At 38.0% G+C, this 17,793-nt stretch overlaps 1 protein-coding gene across 2 annotated transcripts; it reads left to right on the forward strand.

The window, feature by feature from the left end:
- The first annotated feature begins 783 nt into the window (after window positions 1–783).
- On the forward strand, window positions 784–16,906 carry st8sia2 (ST8 alpha-N-acetyl-neuraminide alpha-2,8-sialyltransferase 2). 2 transcript variants are annotated; one of them, XM_079874601.1, is made up of 6 exons: window positions 784–903; window positions 6,977–7,033; window positions 7,412–7,564; window positions 7,681–7,938; window positions 11,628–11,921; window positions 15,621–16,906. In XM_079874601.1, exons 1-6 carry the CDS (start codon window positions 836–838, stop codon window positions 15,904–15,906), a joined length of 1,116 nt encoding a protein of 371 aa, XP_079730727.1. In that variant the 5' UTR covers window positions 784–835; the 3' UTR covers window positions 15,907–16,906. The 2 variants fall into 2 exon arrangements, with proteins under 2 accessions (XP_079730727.1, XP_079730726.1); XM_079874600.1 differs by lacking the exon at window positions 784–903 and adding an exon at window positions 3,158–3,863.
- Window positions 16,907–17,793: the final 887 nt, after the last annotated feature.

Below are 17,793 nucleotides of genomic sequence, written 5' to 3' on the forward strand. Positions count from 1 at the left end.
AGGTAAGTTCTTACTGAATGAACCGCTCGTTTTGGAATCTTCCTGGTCTCCTGACATCTGATATGACATCCGTTTCAAATATTACATTGCTCATGATAATTTTTTTTAACTCTACAATAAGTAAATCCACTTCACCAGCTAATTATTCCTCGACAGCGATGCAATAGAGTTGAACAGGCGCAAGGCCTTCAGCTTCTGAGATCCCAGGAAATTGAAAAGGGTCCATAAAAATACTAAAACTGTCCACATTAGTTCATGTTAGCTCAGATCCATAGCCTAATGTTGATACAACTTAATAATGTATTAATAAATGTTGAAATTAACATGAATTAATAATAATAAATGCCACTGAATTGTTTTTATTGCTGGTTCATGTTAGCTAATCTAACAGGTAATGTCACCATATTGTGCAATTATACAAATCGCTCAGGAAGAGATTTTTCAGGTTAAGAAAGCATATCAAACATTTTTTACTTATTCTTTGGTTCAAAATACCATCTTACATAAATTAAATTGCAAAAGTAGGCTGTTTTCCTTCCCTGTGGCTGAGCGTTGAGCAGTTTGTGTGTGGAGGCAGAGGGAGATTATTTAAAAGCATTACAAAAACCCATTACTTGCCTTCATGAAATCCTTAGAAGCAGATTGGATATGGAGCATTGTCATTTTCCATTGGATAACTTGATATACACATTGCATATGTGGAGCTAAGCTCGGTCCGGTGCAATGGCACACTGAGCTGATGGAAATATGGGCACTATTTTCCACCTTAATGTTCCAGCAGATGAATTATATCGGCTCAAGGCATTCAAGAACTGCTGTGACTCACTGACATAAAATGTTGCTCATTTATTTGCAGGCAGCTCTGCTGACTCTCCGACTGCTTCAAGAGCCTGGTCCAAATTGGTAAGATGATGAAAAAAAGACCTACAAACAATTTTGAAAGTTACCTTTTAAGACAGTTACATGAAATTTGACTTATAACCTATACAAATCTCTTTCACTTCACTAGCATTTTCACTGACAGGTAGTAGATATTACACTACACCTATATTACACATAACAAGCAAAATATTAGTCAAAGGGTTTTCACAACCCATCATGCATACAGACTCCCTACGAAGCAATTGTGAGGACAAATTAAAAATATGGCAGAAAGATGACCCCCTTTTCCCTTTCCTTACTCTTTTCTCCACGGATATCACCATTTCTAGGTCATCTCTGGCAGCACGCTGAACATGCATTTATCAGGATGATTCCAATAAGATTCCTTCTGTCTGTCTGTCTGTCTGTCTGTCTATCTAAGATGAAAAATGGCTGACATATACAACTATCAGTTAATAGGCTGAATACAGGTAAAGTGGGACCCTTTCAGTTTACTAACAGTTATTAACAGTATTAGGTTCACCCTAAATATGCATTGGATGACAGTGATGTATGATGCATATTTGAATCATAAATCAATGCATTTTTGAATCATACATGCATCATAATAAATAGAATAAACATCCCACAGTGTCCCACTTTACTGTTATATCAGTATTACCTAATACAAACTTACACTGGCCTACACAAGCAGCATATTTTCATAAGCATTGGGGGAGTTAGACCTGGCAGGAATCAGTGATATAAACATAAACCTTTCACAGTGCTAGAAGCTTCTTCATTTGTAGGTTTAGAAATGATGTGTCAGTGTATTCCTGAGGATGGAAGATGGTGAAAACTGTCATCCATGTTCTTCACGTAAGTAAAATTTTGTCAGGTTTTTTTTTCTAGATATATCTGCTGGGTGCACACAGCAAATTGTAATACCTCCCATAAAATCTGGTGTGCTAAGTGATGATAATAACCAGTCAATCTTAGCTATTAAACAATTATACTGCCTAATTGTGTTAGGGTTGTAGATCACTGAAATATCCAGCTGACAAAAACACATTTTACTACCTTCCAATTAAATCAGAGACGATCAAAATCTGGGATGAAAGGACTGTTGGCTGAAGCAGCAGGTGCTTTTGTCAGTCTATGTGTGTGTTGTAGTCGGGGTTAAATGACCAAATGTCGCCACAATGAAAGCAAAACCACATTAGCACAGTGACATTGTGACCTCCAGCAAGTAAATTAGTTTTCTAAACAGCTATGACAGGCGATGCTCAGATGTATAATACCGCATTGCTCTTACTATGGTTTCATTATAAATACACAGCAATATCCACCATATTTTAATAAAAGGATGCGGCCAAAGTCTCAGAGGCTTTCAGTTATGTTAGCTGTACAAAAACTGTTAAAATGTGGTCAAAATCGGTAGAATTTCGCTGACAAAAGAGGTTCATGGTCTATTTTCAATGGCGTAGCAATGAATGAGGCACACATTTTATTTATCAAATAAAGCAAATAAAGTCAGGCGTGGTGAATCCGCATGGCAAACTCGACCCCGTTGTGAAATCTGCATCTTCCCCCTTAAATGAAATTTGTGATTGCATGGATTTCTATTGAAATGATTGGATTTCTCCTGTGAAAATACATGAACAAAGTTTCTTGATATTGCGTAGCCCTGCCCACACGGAATTCTCATTAGACCAAATACTGCTCCAGACAGCATGAAACAGAAGTGATAGTCTTTTCCTCCCTGTTTTGACATATCTGCAAGTGAAAAAAAGTAGACAGGACTTCATTTTTGATCGGATCGTTAGATCATTGTCGTTTGCTATTGCTGTAATCTCATTGATTGACAGGTTATTCCGCCCTCACGTCAATAAACACGTCATCAGTGAAGAAAAGAGATGTTTTTTTTGCAAGAAGGAACATTAAGAGGGCACTTACATTAAAAATAATAATATGATCTTCACAGATAAGTAATTTATAATAAATAGCCTACCGCAATATTCCATGTAAAAATGCCTTGATTTCATGGTGACTTTAAAACTCAAACACGAATAAGGTAAGGCTGGAAGTTGAGAAATATTGTATAGGCTATTATATTTGACAAATCCCTAAAGTTCCAAAAAGAAAACCATAAAATGAAAGTCGTGGATGCTGTGCAGCGTGAGAGAGCGTTCAAACGGAGAGAACGGTTCTGATTGGCTGTGTTTTGTGATTGATTATGTCGCGTCGTGCAGCTGTTTTCAGGTTCATTGTGGACAGACAAATGCCTTGTAAGCCTGTCGCGTCGCACCTGGTTAGGACACGGTTGTGGGATTAGATGTTATAATAACCATTAGCCATTTTATTGAGACCATTAGCTTAATATAGAAGTCAATAGAAAGTCCTCACCGTAGAAAACCAAACGTGTGTCTTTGTCAAATAGAAACAAAGAGAGCTAGACAGAGAGGTGGATTCATATTTCATATTCAATTTTAAATGCACGCCTCTTCCTCTATATAGCCCTCCAAGAACGCAGTTTATCTGAATGCATTACATTCATATGTGAGTTTATGCACCTTGCAGGCAAAGTTTCAAGGGAACTGCCACCAACCAGATCTCCGAGGAGTAGCGGCAGGAGTAGAAGAGAAGAAAGGACGTTCACGTTTGCCGTATCCCTCCCTTCACCACTTTCGTAAAGGTGGAAGAAGCTGATGGACGTGATAGCCGATTTAACCCAGACAACTGTTCGTTAACCTGCACGGACTATTAGAATGGGTCCAGCTTTGTCGAGGAGACGGAGGAACATTACATGTGTTGCCCTGCGTAAGAACCCAGTGTGAAAGAAGAACAGATTTCTATTGCGCTTTATAGTTCAACGCATTTGTAGAATCGCACGGCGGTCAAGTCATGTCTTTTGAATTCCGAATACTGATGTTTGGAATCGGGACAGCCCTGGTTATATTTGTTATTATATCTGATATATCGGAAGTGGAGGAAGAAATCGCGTAAGTAGCCTTGAATTCGATTAACCTACAATAAACAATACAGTTAGCCTAAATATAACCTTCTCTTTTTGTCTTTCTATTTGTTTTAATGCACAGCTGTACTCTATCTATGTTTATATGATGTTTTTGTTTAGGACCTATATCTACCTTGCTTTGATTTTCTCAAGAGAGACTTTGTAGAAGCCCAAACAATGGGCAGTCCATTTAGGACTATGGGCTGTTGGCTATTGGCTTGATATGAATATAGGCTACACGAGAAAATAGAAAATAACTGTGTATTTTATATACCTAATTATTTTGCGCATTTGTCTGGAAAAATCAGCTTTTTGGAAAAGAACTGGTTTCTAGTTGGTCATCATTAGGTGGTCTAAACCAGGTTTCCCCCCCTCCTCTAGGCTATTGTACTGGTATATTATTTTTTGTGTATTTAAACATTTTTATTTATTTGAATAAGTTTTTATTGATTTAAATCAAGTTTGCAATTTATTTTAATTCAAAAATTAATAAATACATTTTTACTTTTTCTTCTTCCTTCCTTTTTTTTTTTTTTTTTTTTTTACATTTCCAAGGACCCCCTAACACTATCTTGCGTTCCCTGGAGGGTCCCTGGACCCCAGTTTGAAAACCCCTGGTCTAAGCTGTTCAGTAGTCTGACCAGCTACGGTATTCCAAAAACCAGCCTGACCACCCTACAGAGCTGATTTGTTGCTAGTCTGAGATAATTTGCACATTGGGCCAACTTAATGACCACCTTGGACCTGCTAATGATTGGCTTGGCCCAGTTAATAACCACTTTGGCCCAGCTTAGACCAGCTAGAACGTTCCAAAACACAGACTATACATTTTAAACTGTATTTTTCAGCAGGGTTGGCTTGATCTTTCATCAATCAGTGTAATACTGTGTCTAGTCAAAGGAGGGAGACAATGTGTTGTCCCGAGGACTATTGTTTGCAAAGCCACAGTCTGTGGATGTGGGACTTTAATTTGAGGGAACACCTCACATGTTTGATATCACATCAATTTGATAGAAGATTCTGTACATTCTGGAGGGGATGTTTGATATTTTAAAGCCTTTAAACGGTTAGTTCACCCAAAATCAGTTTCTTATCCTCCTCATGTTGTTCCAAACCCTTAAGGCAGGGGTGTCCAATCCTGCTCCCGGAGGACCACTGTCCTGCAGAGTTTTCAGTTTCACAACTGAGGCAGCTAATCAAGGTCTTATAGGCATACTAGAAACTTTCAGGCAGGTGAGTTGAAGCAAGTTGGAGCTAAACTCTGCTGGACACTGAGTTTGGACAGCCCTGCCACAAGACGTTCGCTCATATTTGGAATGCAAATTAAGATATTTTTAATGAAAACTGAGAGATTTCTGTCCCTCCATTGAAAGCATAAATATTGATCAGGGAATAGAGCACTCAAATTAGGTTAGCAGAATCTCAAGGATGCTTTGTATTGCAATGTTTGTATGTAATAAGATCCTATAATAGTTACAGAATACAGAAGACTTTGATTAAACCACTTAAAACTAAGATTTTTTTTATTTTTGGGTAAACTGACCCTTTTAGGTTAATCTCTTGTCCGTTCAGATTTAGTTATCAGCAGAGCGATCAATCAGTGTATGCATTTTGGAACTGTTTTTTTATTATTTATTCTTGGCTGATCTCCAAAATGTGTCATTCAGACTTTTGCTGAGTGTGAGACCTTGTATGGGAGTCATCAAATAAATGCAGCTGACCCTGCTGCTCTGTGACGGATGGCTGTTGGTCTGTGGTTTTGTTCTACTCTTGAGTGTGTTCTGTTTGCACCCATTCATGCAAGTGAAAAGACAGTCTGATCTGTGGTTTGTGGCATATAGAGGATTACTGTTTGATTTGTGGCTTTAAAGCTACAGATTGGAGACCAAAATGAACAGTGTGCCTTTCCTCAGCTATAATTGAACCCTGTAGCAGAAATCCTCAGGCTTACATAATTGCAAATCTTGCTGTCTCGGGACATACACTTTAAAATTCTTGAGTGAGAAGAATGTTTGTGCATAGATGGATTAATTGCAAGAATAATTGCATGAGAAAACAAGAGTGTGCCGCCAAGACATGTAGTCATTCATTTTTAAATAGATACTTTGAGATGCCATTTGGCGTTTTATGCAAAGTATTTGGCTTGTTTGCTCTGTACCGTGATATTTTATTTCATGTTTCTGCCGCACTAATTACAGTTTATCCATTAAGCATGCAAAGGGAATATTTCCTCCCTCATATTTGCTAAACCAATATATCCCAGAGACAAATCCCAATTTGGAAATTTCACACCTCGTTTACTAGCTGTCAGAAGGCATTAGATGACACTTATGATCTATCTTTTGCTTAAGTTATTGGTAAGATTTATAATTTATGGAATTATATTCTAAATTGCGGTATCAAACAAAGGATCTAAGGGGTATCTCTCAGAACAGTTATAAGTGCTTTGAAGCAACACCACCATTAAATCTGCATTTCAAGCTGCTCCCCAGAATTTTAAGAGATCAATGCTCTGTCTGCTTAATAATGCACGTAGCCATGACTTTGGCGGAAAGATGGAGAACATTGCAGTGAATGGTAGACAAATAGGACTGATTTGCTCAATTGGCACCCAGTAGGTATGTGAACGGCTCTAATCCTTGCCGTTATGTTTTTTTTTTTGTTTTTTTTTTAATTGCTGCTTCTATTTGAGTTCACAATGACCAACATATTTGTTTACATGTATCTGACCACCTCAAGCAGTTTCAAGAAATTGCTTTTGGTTGTTGTAGTAAATCTTCCTTCTAAACATCCTCTGTGCTAGTAATGGCTGAAATAATTGATGAAATGATTCATAAATAACAAGGGTTAAAACACACTAGCCATGTCCTTGGATTTGTACCATGAAAATATCCTAAAGAGTTATTAACTGGAATGGCTCGCATAAAAGTGCTAAATAATAATGATCATCATCCCAATTCAATTTTACGTATTTGTTCCAGTCTGAGGTCTAATGGCCTCTTTCTCAATTATCTACTCACTGATGTGATTTCAGAGCATTATTAATGGTCATATTACTGGATAAAGATGATGAATATTTTCTGCCTTCTGCTCTTACAGGAACATTGAGGATTCGCAGAGATTTCACTTAAAAAGCTTTGTCTTTCAGTCCGACAGGTTTGTAATCTGATTTGTTATATCGTTTATGATTTATGTTTCCAGAGAAAATGTCATTGTTGCTTCCAGCCAAATATTTAAGTCTGTTTTGTTTTAGCCCTCTAAAACTAATGCAAGAAATTAAAATTTTAAATGTGTTCTATTTTCTGTTTCTTTACATTTTGTTTTCAAATTACTAAAACTATAATATCAGTGAGAATTTAAAATGTTCTCAAGATCTGTTGTTTGTTCTGCATTACTGTTTCATCAGGGTTTTGAGAATTGATTTCATGGTTTACCAAAACACATCAGATGATATTTGTAGCCGTGTCTAAGTTGCTAATACTGAGGTATGGTAAGTGCATATAAACACACTGTTATGACCTTTCTTTTCTTCAGAAATTCAGTCCTGAATGCTGTCCCTACTACTCTAGTTACCTATAGAAAGAGCAAAGTCTCCTCTCCAATTCCACTGCCAGGAATAAAGAGCAAAACCTGCAATTCATCTTCACCTGAATGGGCTTTCAACAGAACCCTGTCTAACCTCATCAGGTATGGCTCGATGTTTTTCAAATGCACAGTATGGCATTTCTGAAGAATGTACAATGTGGTTCCCTGTTAAAACTTCTATATTCATAAAGCGTTATGATTTTTCACTTTCCCTCCAGGAAAAACATTTTGAGGTTCCTGGATGCTGAGAGGGACATCTCAATTCTTAAGAGCACCTTTAAACCGGGGGATGTAATTCATTATATATTTGACCGCCAGAGCACCACAAACATCTCTGAGAACCTGTACCAACTGTTGCCGACGGTGTCCCCCATGAAGAACCAGCATTACAAACAATGTGCCATCGTAGGGAACTCTGGGATATTACTGAATAGCAGCTGCGGCAGAGAGATTGATTCACATGACTTTGTCATTAGGTAAACATCTGTCTTCTGTCACATTCAACATCTTTTGACAACCTGTGATGTAACTTAGCTAGTTAGTAAGTGTTCTCATCCGGAATCAAACAACAAACCAACCTAAACTAGCTGTAAAGAAAAATTATGTCATAACTAGAAATGTAGAGCTTTTTTATAAAAACAAGCTCCTAAAGAAGTAGGGGTGTAACGATACCCTCATGTCACGATTCGATACATATCACGATACTGAACTCACCATATGATATTATCGCGATACTCCAAGACATATGGTAAAAGGTTAACAAAAATGTACTGTTGATTCAAATGCTAAATTTTATATTACATTGTGCGTGTAAATGAATATGCTTTGACTTGTGCTGGTAACCCAATGCACAGAACAATAGTGACACCAGAATAAAAAATATTCATGATTCTGAAGCTGAAAATACAGAATTATTTTTGACGAATATGCTTGAAGTCTGTCACTGACTAGATATTTTAAAAATAACATTGGCCACTTTTAACTGGTAACAGAAGACATTTGGCATCATAAAGACCCACAAATATTCCCCCATTGCATTATTATACATTATATTCAACATTATATATAGTAGTTTAATGTAGTACCGACACTAAAACTCTGAGAACTTGAATTTTTTCCTCACACAGAAATTTTTTTTTTGGGTGAACTGTACACAATACATTTTATAACTATCCACGATACATATTGTTGGATTTTTGTATTACGATATATTGTGACACGATATATTGTTTCACCCCTATAAAGAAGTAATTACTCCATTTTGAGGCACACAACACACTGTGGTGTCTCTTCATTATCCATTGTACTGGTGAATCTGAGGGTGAGATATGCCTCATCATATCTTCTTGCCTTGGAGTACGTCAGAAATGGAACGGGGCAACAGTTTACTGTCGGAATTTGTTGTGACGCGCCACATCCAGTGTAGACAGCAATACTGTTTATAATGGGTTCTATTAGCTTTTGTCGTGTCGTGCCGTTTGCGTCTGGTGAAAACACGTAGTTGTGATGTTTAAAGTAGATTCATCATCTGCTTTACGTTTACCTGGCACTGGCAGGCCTTTCACAAACTTGTCCATGCTTAGTGCTGAACCATGGATCATTATATTTTTTGCACGGCTCCCTGCAATAATCAATTCTGATTCTTCAGTCGTGCCCTTTAGCAGTCTGTTATTCCACAACAACAACTGCTTCAGACCGTTCAAGCAGGTGTCTCAAGTTATCTTGAGGTAATAAAATGTCAAATTAATATTTTGTTCAATTATTTATTTATGTGGCAGATAGCCACACAACATAATAAGCGGGATAATTTCGCAACGTGGTCTTCAATCACCTTGAAGAGGTCTCTTTTGCATAACAATGCTGACTGTACACTATCCCTTGCCGCTCCCCCTCCATGTTTGGGAACCACTGCTTTAAATAAATACTGTTTCAAACAGCTTGCTGTAACAGCTGTAAGTGACAAAATACACTTTTGAAATATCTGTCAGTAGTACTACCAGGCTTGACTCACAAAGTCTTCAGTCTTTCAGAACTGAAGGGTGATGCATACTGCAATTTGTGACCAGCTGAGCAAATATGACATTTGTACAAGTCATACTAAGCCATAGCCTTGGAAACGTAATTAGGCTGTCTTCTGAAAGTGACTAAAGTTCACTTGCCTGTAAAATGTTCTGCCTACGGCCGAAAGCTGCTTGCTTAAAATACCAGCAAGTGTGCTTCATGTGATGCCTACAGTAGTGTAATACTGTGAAATTCTCAATCCTAAATGAGTCTCATCAGCCCAGATGTGCTCTAGGACATTGATGTCATTCAATCCCAGACAGTCCAGGGACATATAGAGCCTCAAAGATTAAGTAATGTAGGAACTTAAATCCCTCTTGTGTGGTTGGCATGGCTGTTCCACTGGGCAAGGACAAAACTGTGTGGGAGTGTGAGTGTGACTGTGACAGCTAAGCCTCGGCAGTCGGCATGGTGCCAGTGTTGAAAGGTTTTTCCAGGTATTGTGGCAAGATGATAATGCCAGCACCCTGCTTGGTATTTGCTTTAAAGTCACCTCTGTGTTTTTTTTTTTTTTTTTTAAGTTAAATGATAGGATGAGCTGTAAAAGGTGCTTGCTTAGTCTTTTTCAGTATTCTGCACGTATGACTAATGCATAGTGTAATATTATGCTGTATTTTATAGTAAGATAAATGACTTGTTTTAAAATGAAGCAAGTCTGGTGTGAAGGTCATCCATGAGACCTGTGTCGTGCATCCTGAGACTATCCACGTGTGGGTCTGCCCAATGACACTACATGAATAAAGAAAAAAGAAGTGCTGAAGTTCAACAAGAGCATATACCATGGATTATCAACTCTGCAGCTGACATTAGGGTTATGTTATCATTTTAAAAAATACCCCAATGGAGAAAATGAATGGGAGTTTTACTTCTTGAACTCAACTATTGCACTCTATTGAAAAATAGACATGAAAGTTGTTAAATATCAATGCAATGCATTTCTGAATATTGCGCCTACGGTATATTTGTAAAACCTTTAAAAAAAAAAGAAAGAAAAAAGATGCTGCAGCCAATGAGCAGCCGGCGGGGGCTGGGTGCAGGACGACTCAACCTCCACGGACAGTTTTTAATGTTTTATCAGACAATATCTACTCAAGATTTTGCTTTAGTATAATTTTCGAGACAATTAGGGCCGGATTCGGGTTTCGGGACAATTAGGGCCAAATTCAGGATTGTCCCGAATTCTTCGGGACATCTGGTCACTAGGCTAATTTCTACTTCAGATGACTTTTTTGCTCTCTGGGAAACTATGATAAAAATATTCCCACTGTTCAGTCAAATCAAATCTGTTATTTGGCTTTTAGTGACATGCTTTTTAATTATAAATGAAAGCTGCAGTCCGTAACTTTTGGTGCTCTAGCGGTAAATAAACAAAATTGCAGGCGTCTTGGTACTGTGCAGGTACTGTGTGCTACTCCGTAGCGATGCCGACTCGAACCAGTCAGGGGCCGTTCACATAACGCGTTTTATGCGCGTGCAAATTCGTTATTTCAAATGTAGGCTCATAATAGAAGCGACGCGGTCGGTTGAAAACATCTCAACTTTTCAGAATGGCAAGCGCACAGCAGGTCATGTGACAAAAACCAACCGATCAGCTTCGGCCTTTCCGTAACAACATTGAAAGTTCGTCCGAACAGCTGATCATAGCTGTACAGGGCGGGTTTTTATTTCTCATCTCCATAAATATATCTAGTTGTAAAGCTAATGCTTAGAAATCAATTAATCCTTTGCTGATACTTCCTCGGTAAAAAGGTTGAGACCCACTATGCTAAAGTGTCTTTTTCTGCAACCACAAAAATGCAGAATGCTTGCTTATAGCATCTGCACTGACATATTTGTGTAGAATGTTTTGGGTCTAATGTGTATGTTTATATAACATATGAAAATAAAATGTGTTTTATATAAAATGATGTTTATGGCTTGCTGAAGTGTTAACTATGAAGATATCTAAGGCTGACCAAAAGGAATTACTTTATCAGTGGTATACACTGTTTAAACGTTGAACTTTTGGGGGTTGTAATGTGTGTGTGTCCATGCATGGTGACCCGCCTAACCTGAGATTGTGACTTAACCATATGTATACTGTATGTGTGTGTGCATTTCCAAGGTGCAACCTGGCTCCAGTGGAGGAGTATTCAGCTGATGTGGGCTTGCGCACCAGTCTGGTGACCATGAACCCTTCTGTGGTCCAGCGTGCCTTTCAGGACCTGAACAGTGAGGAGTGGGTGCAGCGCTTCGTCCACAGGCTGCAGAGCCTCAGCGGGAGCGTGCTGTGGATCCCTGCCTTCATGGCTAAAGGAGGAGAGGAGCGAGTGCAGTGGGTCATCCGCCTCATTCTTCTGCATACCATGAACGTCCGCACCGCCTTCCCCTCCCTGCGCCTGCTCCATGCTGTCAGAGGGTACGTGCCCATGCATAAGGGTTAGTTCACCCAAAAATTACAATTCTGTCATTAATTTCTCACTCTGTCATTCCAAACCCGTAAGACTTTAGTGAAAATCTTTTTGATGAAATCTGTGAGCTTTCTGTCCCTCCATTGACAGATGCACAACTACCAGTTTGATGCTTTAAAAAGTTCATTAAGAGGCCGTAAAACTAATCCATGTTGTCCACATTTTATAAAGAGACTTGTTCGCTTTATATGATAAACAGATTGAATTTAGTCTTTTATTCACATATAAACATTGATCAGCGAACATAAACAGAAGCTCAACTAAACTTGCTTGACATGTGAGAACAAACCTCATTGGTTCTTGCTGAAGCTCAAACGTGCTGCGTAAGACAAAAATGAACCTCAGTGGTTCTCGCACGTCAAGCAAACATGTTTTTACCACAACTGATGAGTGAGTTGATGAATATTTATGTGAATAAAAGCCTAAATTAAATCTGTTCATCATATAAAGTGAATGTCTCTTCAGAATATGAATATGAATAGTCTCTTCAGAAAATTTGGACTAAACCACTCAATTCATATGGATTAGTTTTACGATCTCTCTATGAACTTTTTGAAGCGTCACAATGGTAGTTGTGTAGCTGTAAATGGAGGGACAGAAATATATCAGATTTCATCAAAAAGATCTTCATTTGTGTTCCAAAGATGAATGAAAGTCTGACATGAGGGTGAGTAATTAATGACAGAATTTTCATTTGAGAGAACTATCCCTTTAAGACTAGTCAAATCCATGCTGGCTAAACAGGTGTATCAAGCCTCTCGCTATTTATAGTTCAGGCATCAATACATTCACATCTTGCCCCACGACCACAGACTGTTCCTGTAAATGGTTGAGGGCGCACACTAAGTGCACTCAGGCATCTATATATCTAACAGGCATCTATATATTACAGAAGCTCTTTTGTTAGTTCGCTCAACAAATTCAAGCCCCTCTGGGCTCAATTGTAGTCTGTGGTTTTTAAATAGCTCAACCTTTGCCGCCTCCATTGACCTCTGCATATTTCAAGACCATCATTCAGCCCTCCCTCAGAGCAGAGTGTCTGAACCCACCATCGTGGTAATGCACCTAGCCGAGGATGGTTTTTCTTAGATCCATCTGTGGGCCAGATTAAAGGTCAAGTAAGAGACAGCTGTTCAGTGAATGGTGTATTGAGGAAAATATGGCATAAACAATATGTTGTAGTTGTTCAACTGATTTAAAAAAGAAGTATGTTTGTAAAGGAATAGTTTTTCCAAAAACAAAAATTTCATCATTTACTCACCCTCATGTCATTTTAAATCAGAATCTAGTTTATACGACTAAGTTTTCAGTGAAAGTTCTCAGGCTTTTTCAGCATGTTACTTTTTGATAGGGTCGATATTGTCCCTACCACTTTCTGAAACATCTCACGGCACGGATGTAACTAATACAATCAATAAATGCAAAAATCACCCAAACAAATCTTTAAAAAAAACCATCTTCAGTCGACTATAGCAGAGTATTCATTTCATTCGTTTACGGTAAATAAAGAGGCGATCAGGCGCTGGAATGTGTTTGTTGCCACTGTTATCAGGAGTTATTGAATTGAAATTTAGGGTACGTTTACATGACAGTAATGTACTAACGCATTTTACGTGTACAGATGACAATGTTGTTAAAACGATCCGTGAAAACGATCGTGCACATGACGTCACCACTTTCACAAATTCATGTTTTTGTAGTTTACATGGAGATTATAACGGTATCGTTTTCAAAAACTTGCACTTTGAAACCCATTTTCAGAAGTTTGCGTTTTCAGGCCCTCAAAATGCTGCTGTTGTGTACATGAGTGGCCAGATCTCATAAAGTTTGAAAATGGTGTCGTGTAAACTGCTCCTAAATCCTGATGAATCGGAACAAAGACATCTGTACTCAGCCCTTATGTACAAAATCCAAAGGTAGCTTTAAAAAATGGGAACCCAAACCCCTTTGTTATCTGAAACTCCTTTTCTCCAGACTACCCTTTTCTTCAGCCGTCCTGAATGAATGGCACCTCACGGATACACAGAGAGAGCCTTATTCAGGGTTATTCAGGGGTGAGTGGACTGGAGAGGGTTCAGTGCATCTTAATGGATATTGTTCAATTGTCTGATCTCCTCCTTTTAAACGTGGAAGAGCTGCACAACCCTCAGGTTTGGATGTGGGTGGGGCTTGCATGAGAATATTTAAAAAGGGGGATTTAGCTTAAATGCAGCTGAGGCGCCTTTTTTAATAACCTTAGCTGAGCTAACAATCTGAGGATTTTATAATACCCGTACAAGTGCCTTTACACAACACTGTTTTCAACAAAAAATGGAAATGCTAATTTACACGACAGCGGCGGTTTTGGGGCCTGAAAATGCAAACTTTAGAAAAGGTTTCAGTTTTTGAAAACTATACCGTTATCGTCTCAGTGTAAACTACAAAATTGTGAATTTGTGAAAGCGGTGATGTCATGCGCATGCATATTATGTGTTCAGTCTGTAGGCGCGTAGTGTTTCTTTACAAAGTGACATCGCCAACTACTGGCCTGGCAGCAGAATACAGCATTTTTAGTCATTTTCATGGATCCGTGTGAACGGGATCACTTTGACAACATTGTCATCTGTATGCGAAAAATGCATTGGAAAAACTTTTCTGTTTTTAGTACATCATTGTTGTGTAAATGTTCCCTTAGATTTTCACTCGTTTAAAACCTTATGTACTACTGTTCGAAAGTTTTAAAGAATTATTATTCTCTAAGGACAAATTAAATTGAGAAGGTGACAGTGAAGACATTTATAATGTCTCAAATAATATTTCAAATTTCCACAAAAATATTACACAGCACAACTGTTTTCAACATTGATAATAATAATAAATGTTTCTTGGACACTTAAAGGGTTAGTTCACCCAAAAATGAAATTTATGTCATTAATGACTCACCCTCATGTCGTTCCAAGCCCGTAAGACCTTCGTTCATCTTCGGAACACAGTTTAAGATATTTTAGATTTAGTCCGAGAGCTTTCTGTCCATCCATTGAAAATGTATGCATCACACACATGACCAGCGTCGGCCAATAGTGAGCCTACGTGGTGACGTGCAACACAGACGCGCTGTGCTAAAACACTACGTGAAAAAACTCGAGGCCCAGAGAGAAGGAAATGAAAAGTGGAATAAAGTCGTTATTTTGGGGGGTTTTTGCACACAAAAAGTATTCTCGTCGCTTTATAAACTTAAGATTGAGACTTAAACTATGTTCCGAAGATGAACGAAGGTCTTACGGGCTTGGAACGACATGAGGGTGAGTAATTACTGACATAATTTTCATTTTGGGGTGAACTAACCCTTTAAATCAGCATATCAGAATGATTTCTGAAGGATCATGTGACACTGAAAACTGGAGTAATGATGCTAAAAATTCAGCTTTGCATCACAGGGATAAATTATATTCTGAAATATATTAAAATAGATTTTAAAAATTACTGTCAAATTGACTGATTTTGTCAAAATTACTGTTTTGTTGTATTTTTGATCAGTAGTGACTGATTTTCTTGGTTTTCTGAAGATTTTAACATGTAATTGATCTACAAGTATAACACAGTATAGATCATACTAATTGTAAAAAAGAATAAACTTCTTAAGTTTGTAATCATCGTCTTTCTTGCAGGTACTGGTTGACCAATCATGTCCAGATCAAAAGGCCCACCACCGGACTCCTGATGTACACCATGGCCACACGCTTTTGTGATGAGATCCACCTGTACGGCTTCTGGCCTTTCGCTCATGGACCTGACGGCAAACCGGTCAAGTATCACTACTACGACACGCTAACTTACCACTACACATCTAGAGCCAGTCCGCATACAATGCCTTTGGAATTTCGAACTTTAAGTGCTCTTCACAGACAGGGGGCGCTGCGGCTGCACACGGGACCATGTGAACTGCCAACATGAGTTTTTACAGTCCCATTCAAAATGGTTTTATACACTGGACTTTAAGAAAGAAATGCTGTGAAAAAATCTGGATTACCTGAATATTCCAGGTAAATCTCTGACCAAATGTGAGAATGCAATATATGACCGGGGCAAGGGTTTCTTAAGTGATTAACCTTAAGAAGGTTTTTAATCCCCAAATAAGGCTCTTTTTTTGTGTGTTAAGAGTTTTTTCATGTTTTTTTTTAACATGCTTCATTAAGTGTCTCATTTGTTCAGATTTAGTTGTATGCCATATTTGGCCACAAGATGGGAGCATAGTGATAAAATGGGTCTTCAGCCTTAGTCTTTTGGGACAATTTGTGTAAAAAAGGAAAGGAAAGGAAAATCTAAATTAGGAATGTCATTTATTTGTTGCCTTTACAGTCGATGTGTCTGTTAAGCCCACAGACGGCGTGGCTGAATGTAGAAAGTTTTTGCATTTAACATGGTAGTTTAGAGTTAGAATTAACATTTAAACAATATAAAGGGGTTTTACCACTATGTTGCTACATGCGTTCTTTTAGACAATACTTTACAATTTAGTGCCTGAAGTAGGAAAAAAATGTTATGCTGATAAAGTTGCCTTAGAAAGACATAGAGAGTAGTGTTGTGACCTTTAGCGGGCGTTCAAAACGTTTGCATTAATGAGCTGTAATACTTGAGGAACATGTTTGCACAGTGAGGCAGCTATCAGAGCCTGTGGAGCCACACACTGAGATACTGGAGCCAAATCTAGCACACACCCAGCTGTTCACACACTCATGTGTGCTCAATGTTCAGCCGTGAAGGGACATTGAGTATGTAAACTTTTGAATTTGCTAAAGCCACATAGTATCTGTTTTAGGATCGCAAACAGTGTTTCTGTATAAAGGAGGGTTTTGGGAAGGTGTTTTGGATTTCTTTTGTATGTGACGCATATTACATGTTTAAGTGAATGTATTTGTGATAACTTATAAGTAAAAAACATACTGCTGTACTTATCTGGCCTCTGTGATGATGACTGTGTGTGTAAGAAAATTACCATTCAAAACTTGTTTTTTTAAAAAGTCTTTTATTCTTACCAAGGCTGCATTCATTTGATCAAAAATACAGTAACTAATATTGTGACATGATTACAATTTCAATTAACTTTATATATATATATATATATATATATATATATATATATATATATATATATAATTTTTTTTTTTTTTTTTTTTTAAGTAATTTATCTCTGAATTTTCAGAATCATTTGTGTCACATGATCCTTCAGAAATCATTCATTTTAACTATCATCATTCATCAATGTTGAAAATAGTTGTGCTGCTTAAATATTTTTGTGGAAAGCATGATTTTATTTTTCATGATTTGTTCACAAGAACAAATGGTCTTGTGTAACAGTGTAAAACTATTTAATCCTAATCTTTCATTTTTTTAAGAAATATTGGAAATGTAGTGTATATTGGCTTAAAAATGGGCATCTTTGTCGATACCGATAGCCTCGTGGTCAGCGCGCCGGCATATAGCGCCGTTGCGCTTCGGGCGACCCGAGTTCGAATCCCGGTTTGTGTACCTTTCCCGATCCCGTCCACCCATCTCTCTCCCACCTTGCTTCCTGACCACTCTCCTATCAAAGGCAAAAATCACCAAAAATGAAATGAAAATTCTGTCAGTAATCACTCACCCTCATGTTGTTCCAACCCCGTAAGACTTTCGTTCATCTTCGGAACACAAATTAAGATATTTTTGATGAAGTCTGAGAGCTGGCTAGTGAGTTCACATAGTGTAACAGCGCATTGCTTCTGGGTTGTACGTCAGAACGTAGGCTCACTAAAAAAGCAGTGCGCTGTTACTCTACATAAACTCACTCAGAAGAAAATGAAT

This window comes from Squalius cephalus (genome assembly GCF_949319135.1).
Source record: "Squalius cephalus genome assembly, chromosome: 6".
Taxonomy (NCBI): Eukaryota; Metazoa; Chordata; class Actinopteri; order Cypriniformes; family Leuciscidae; genus Squalius; species Squalius cephalus.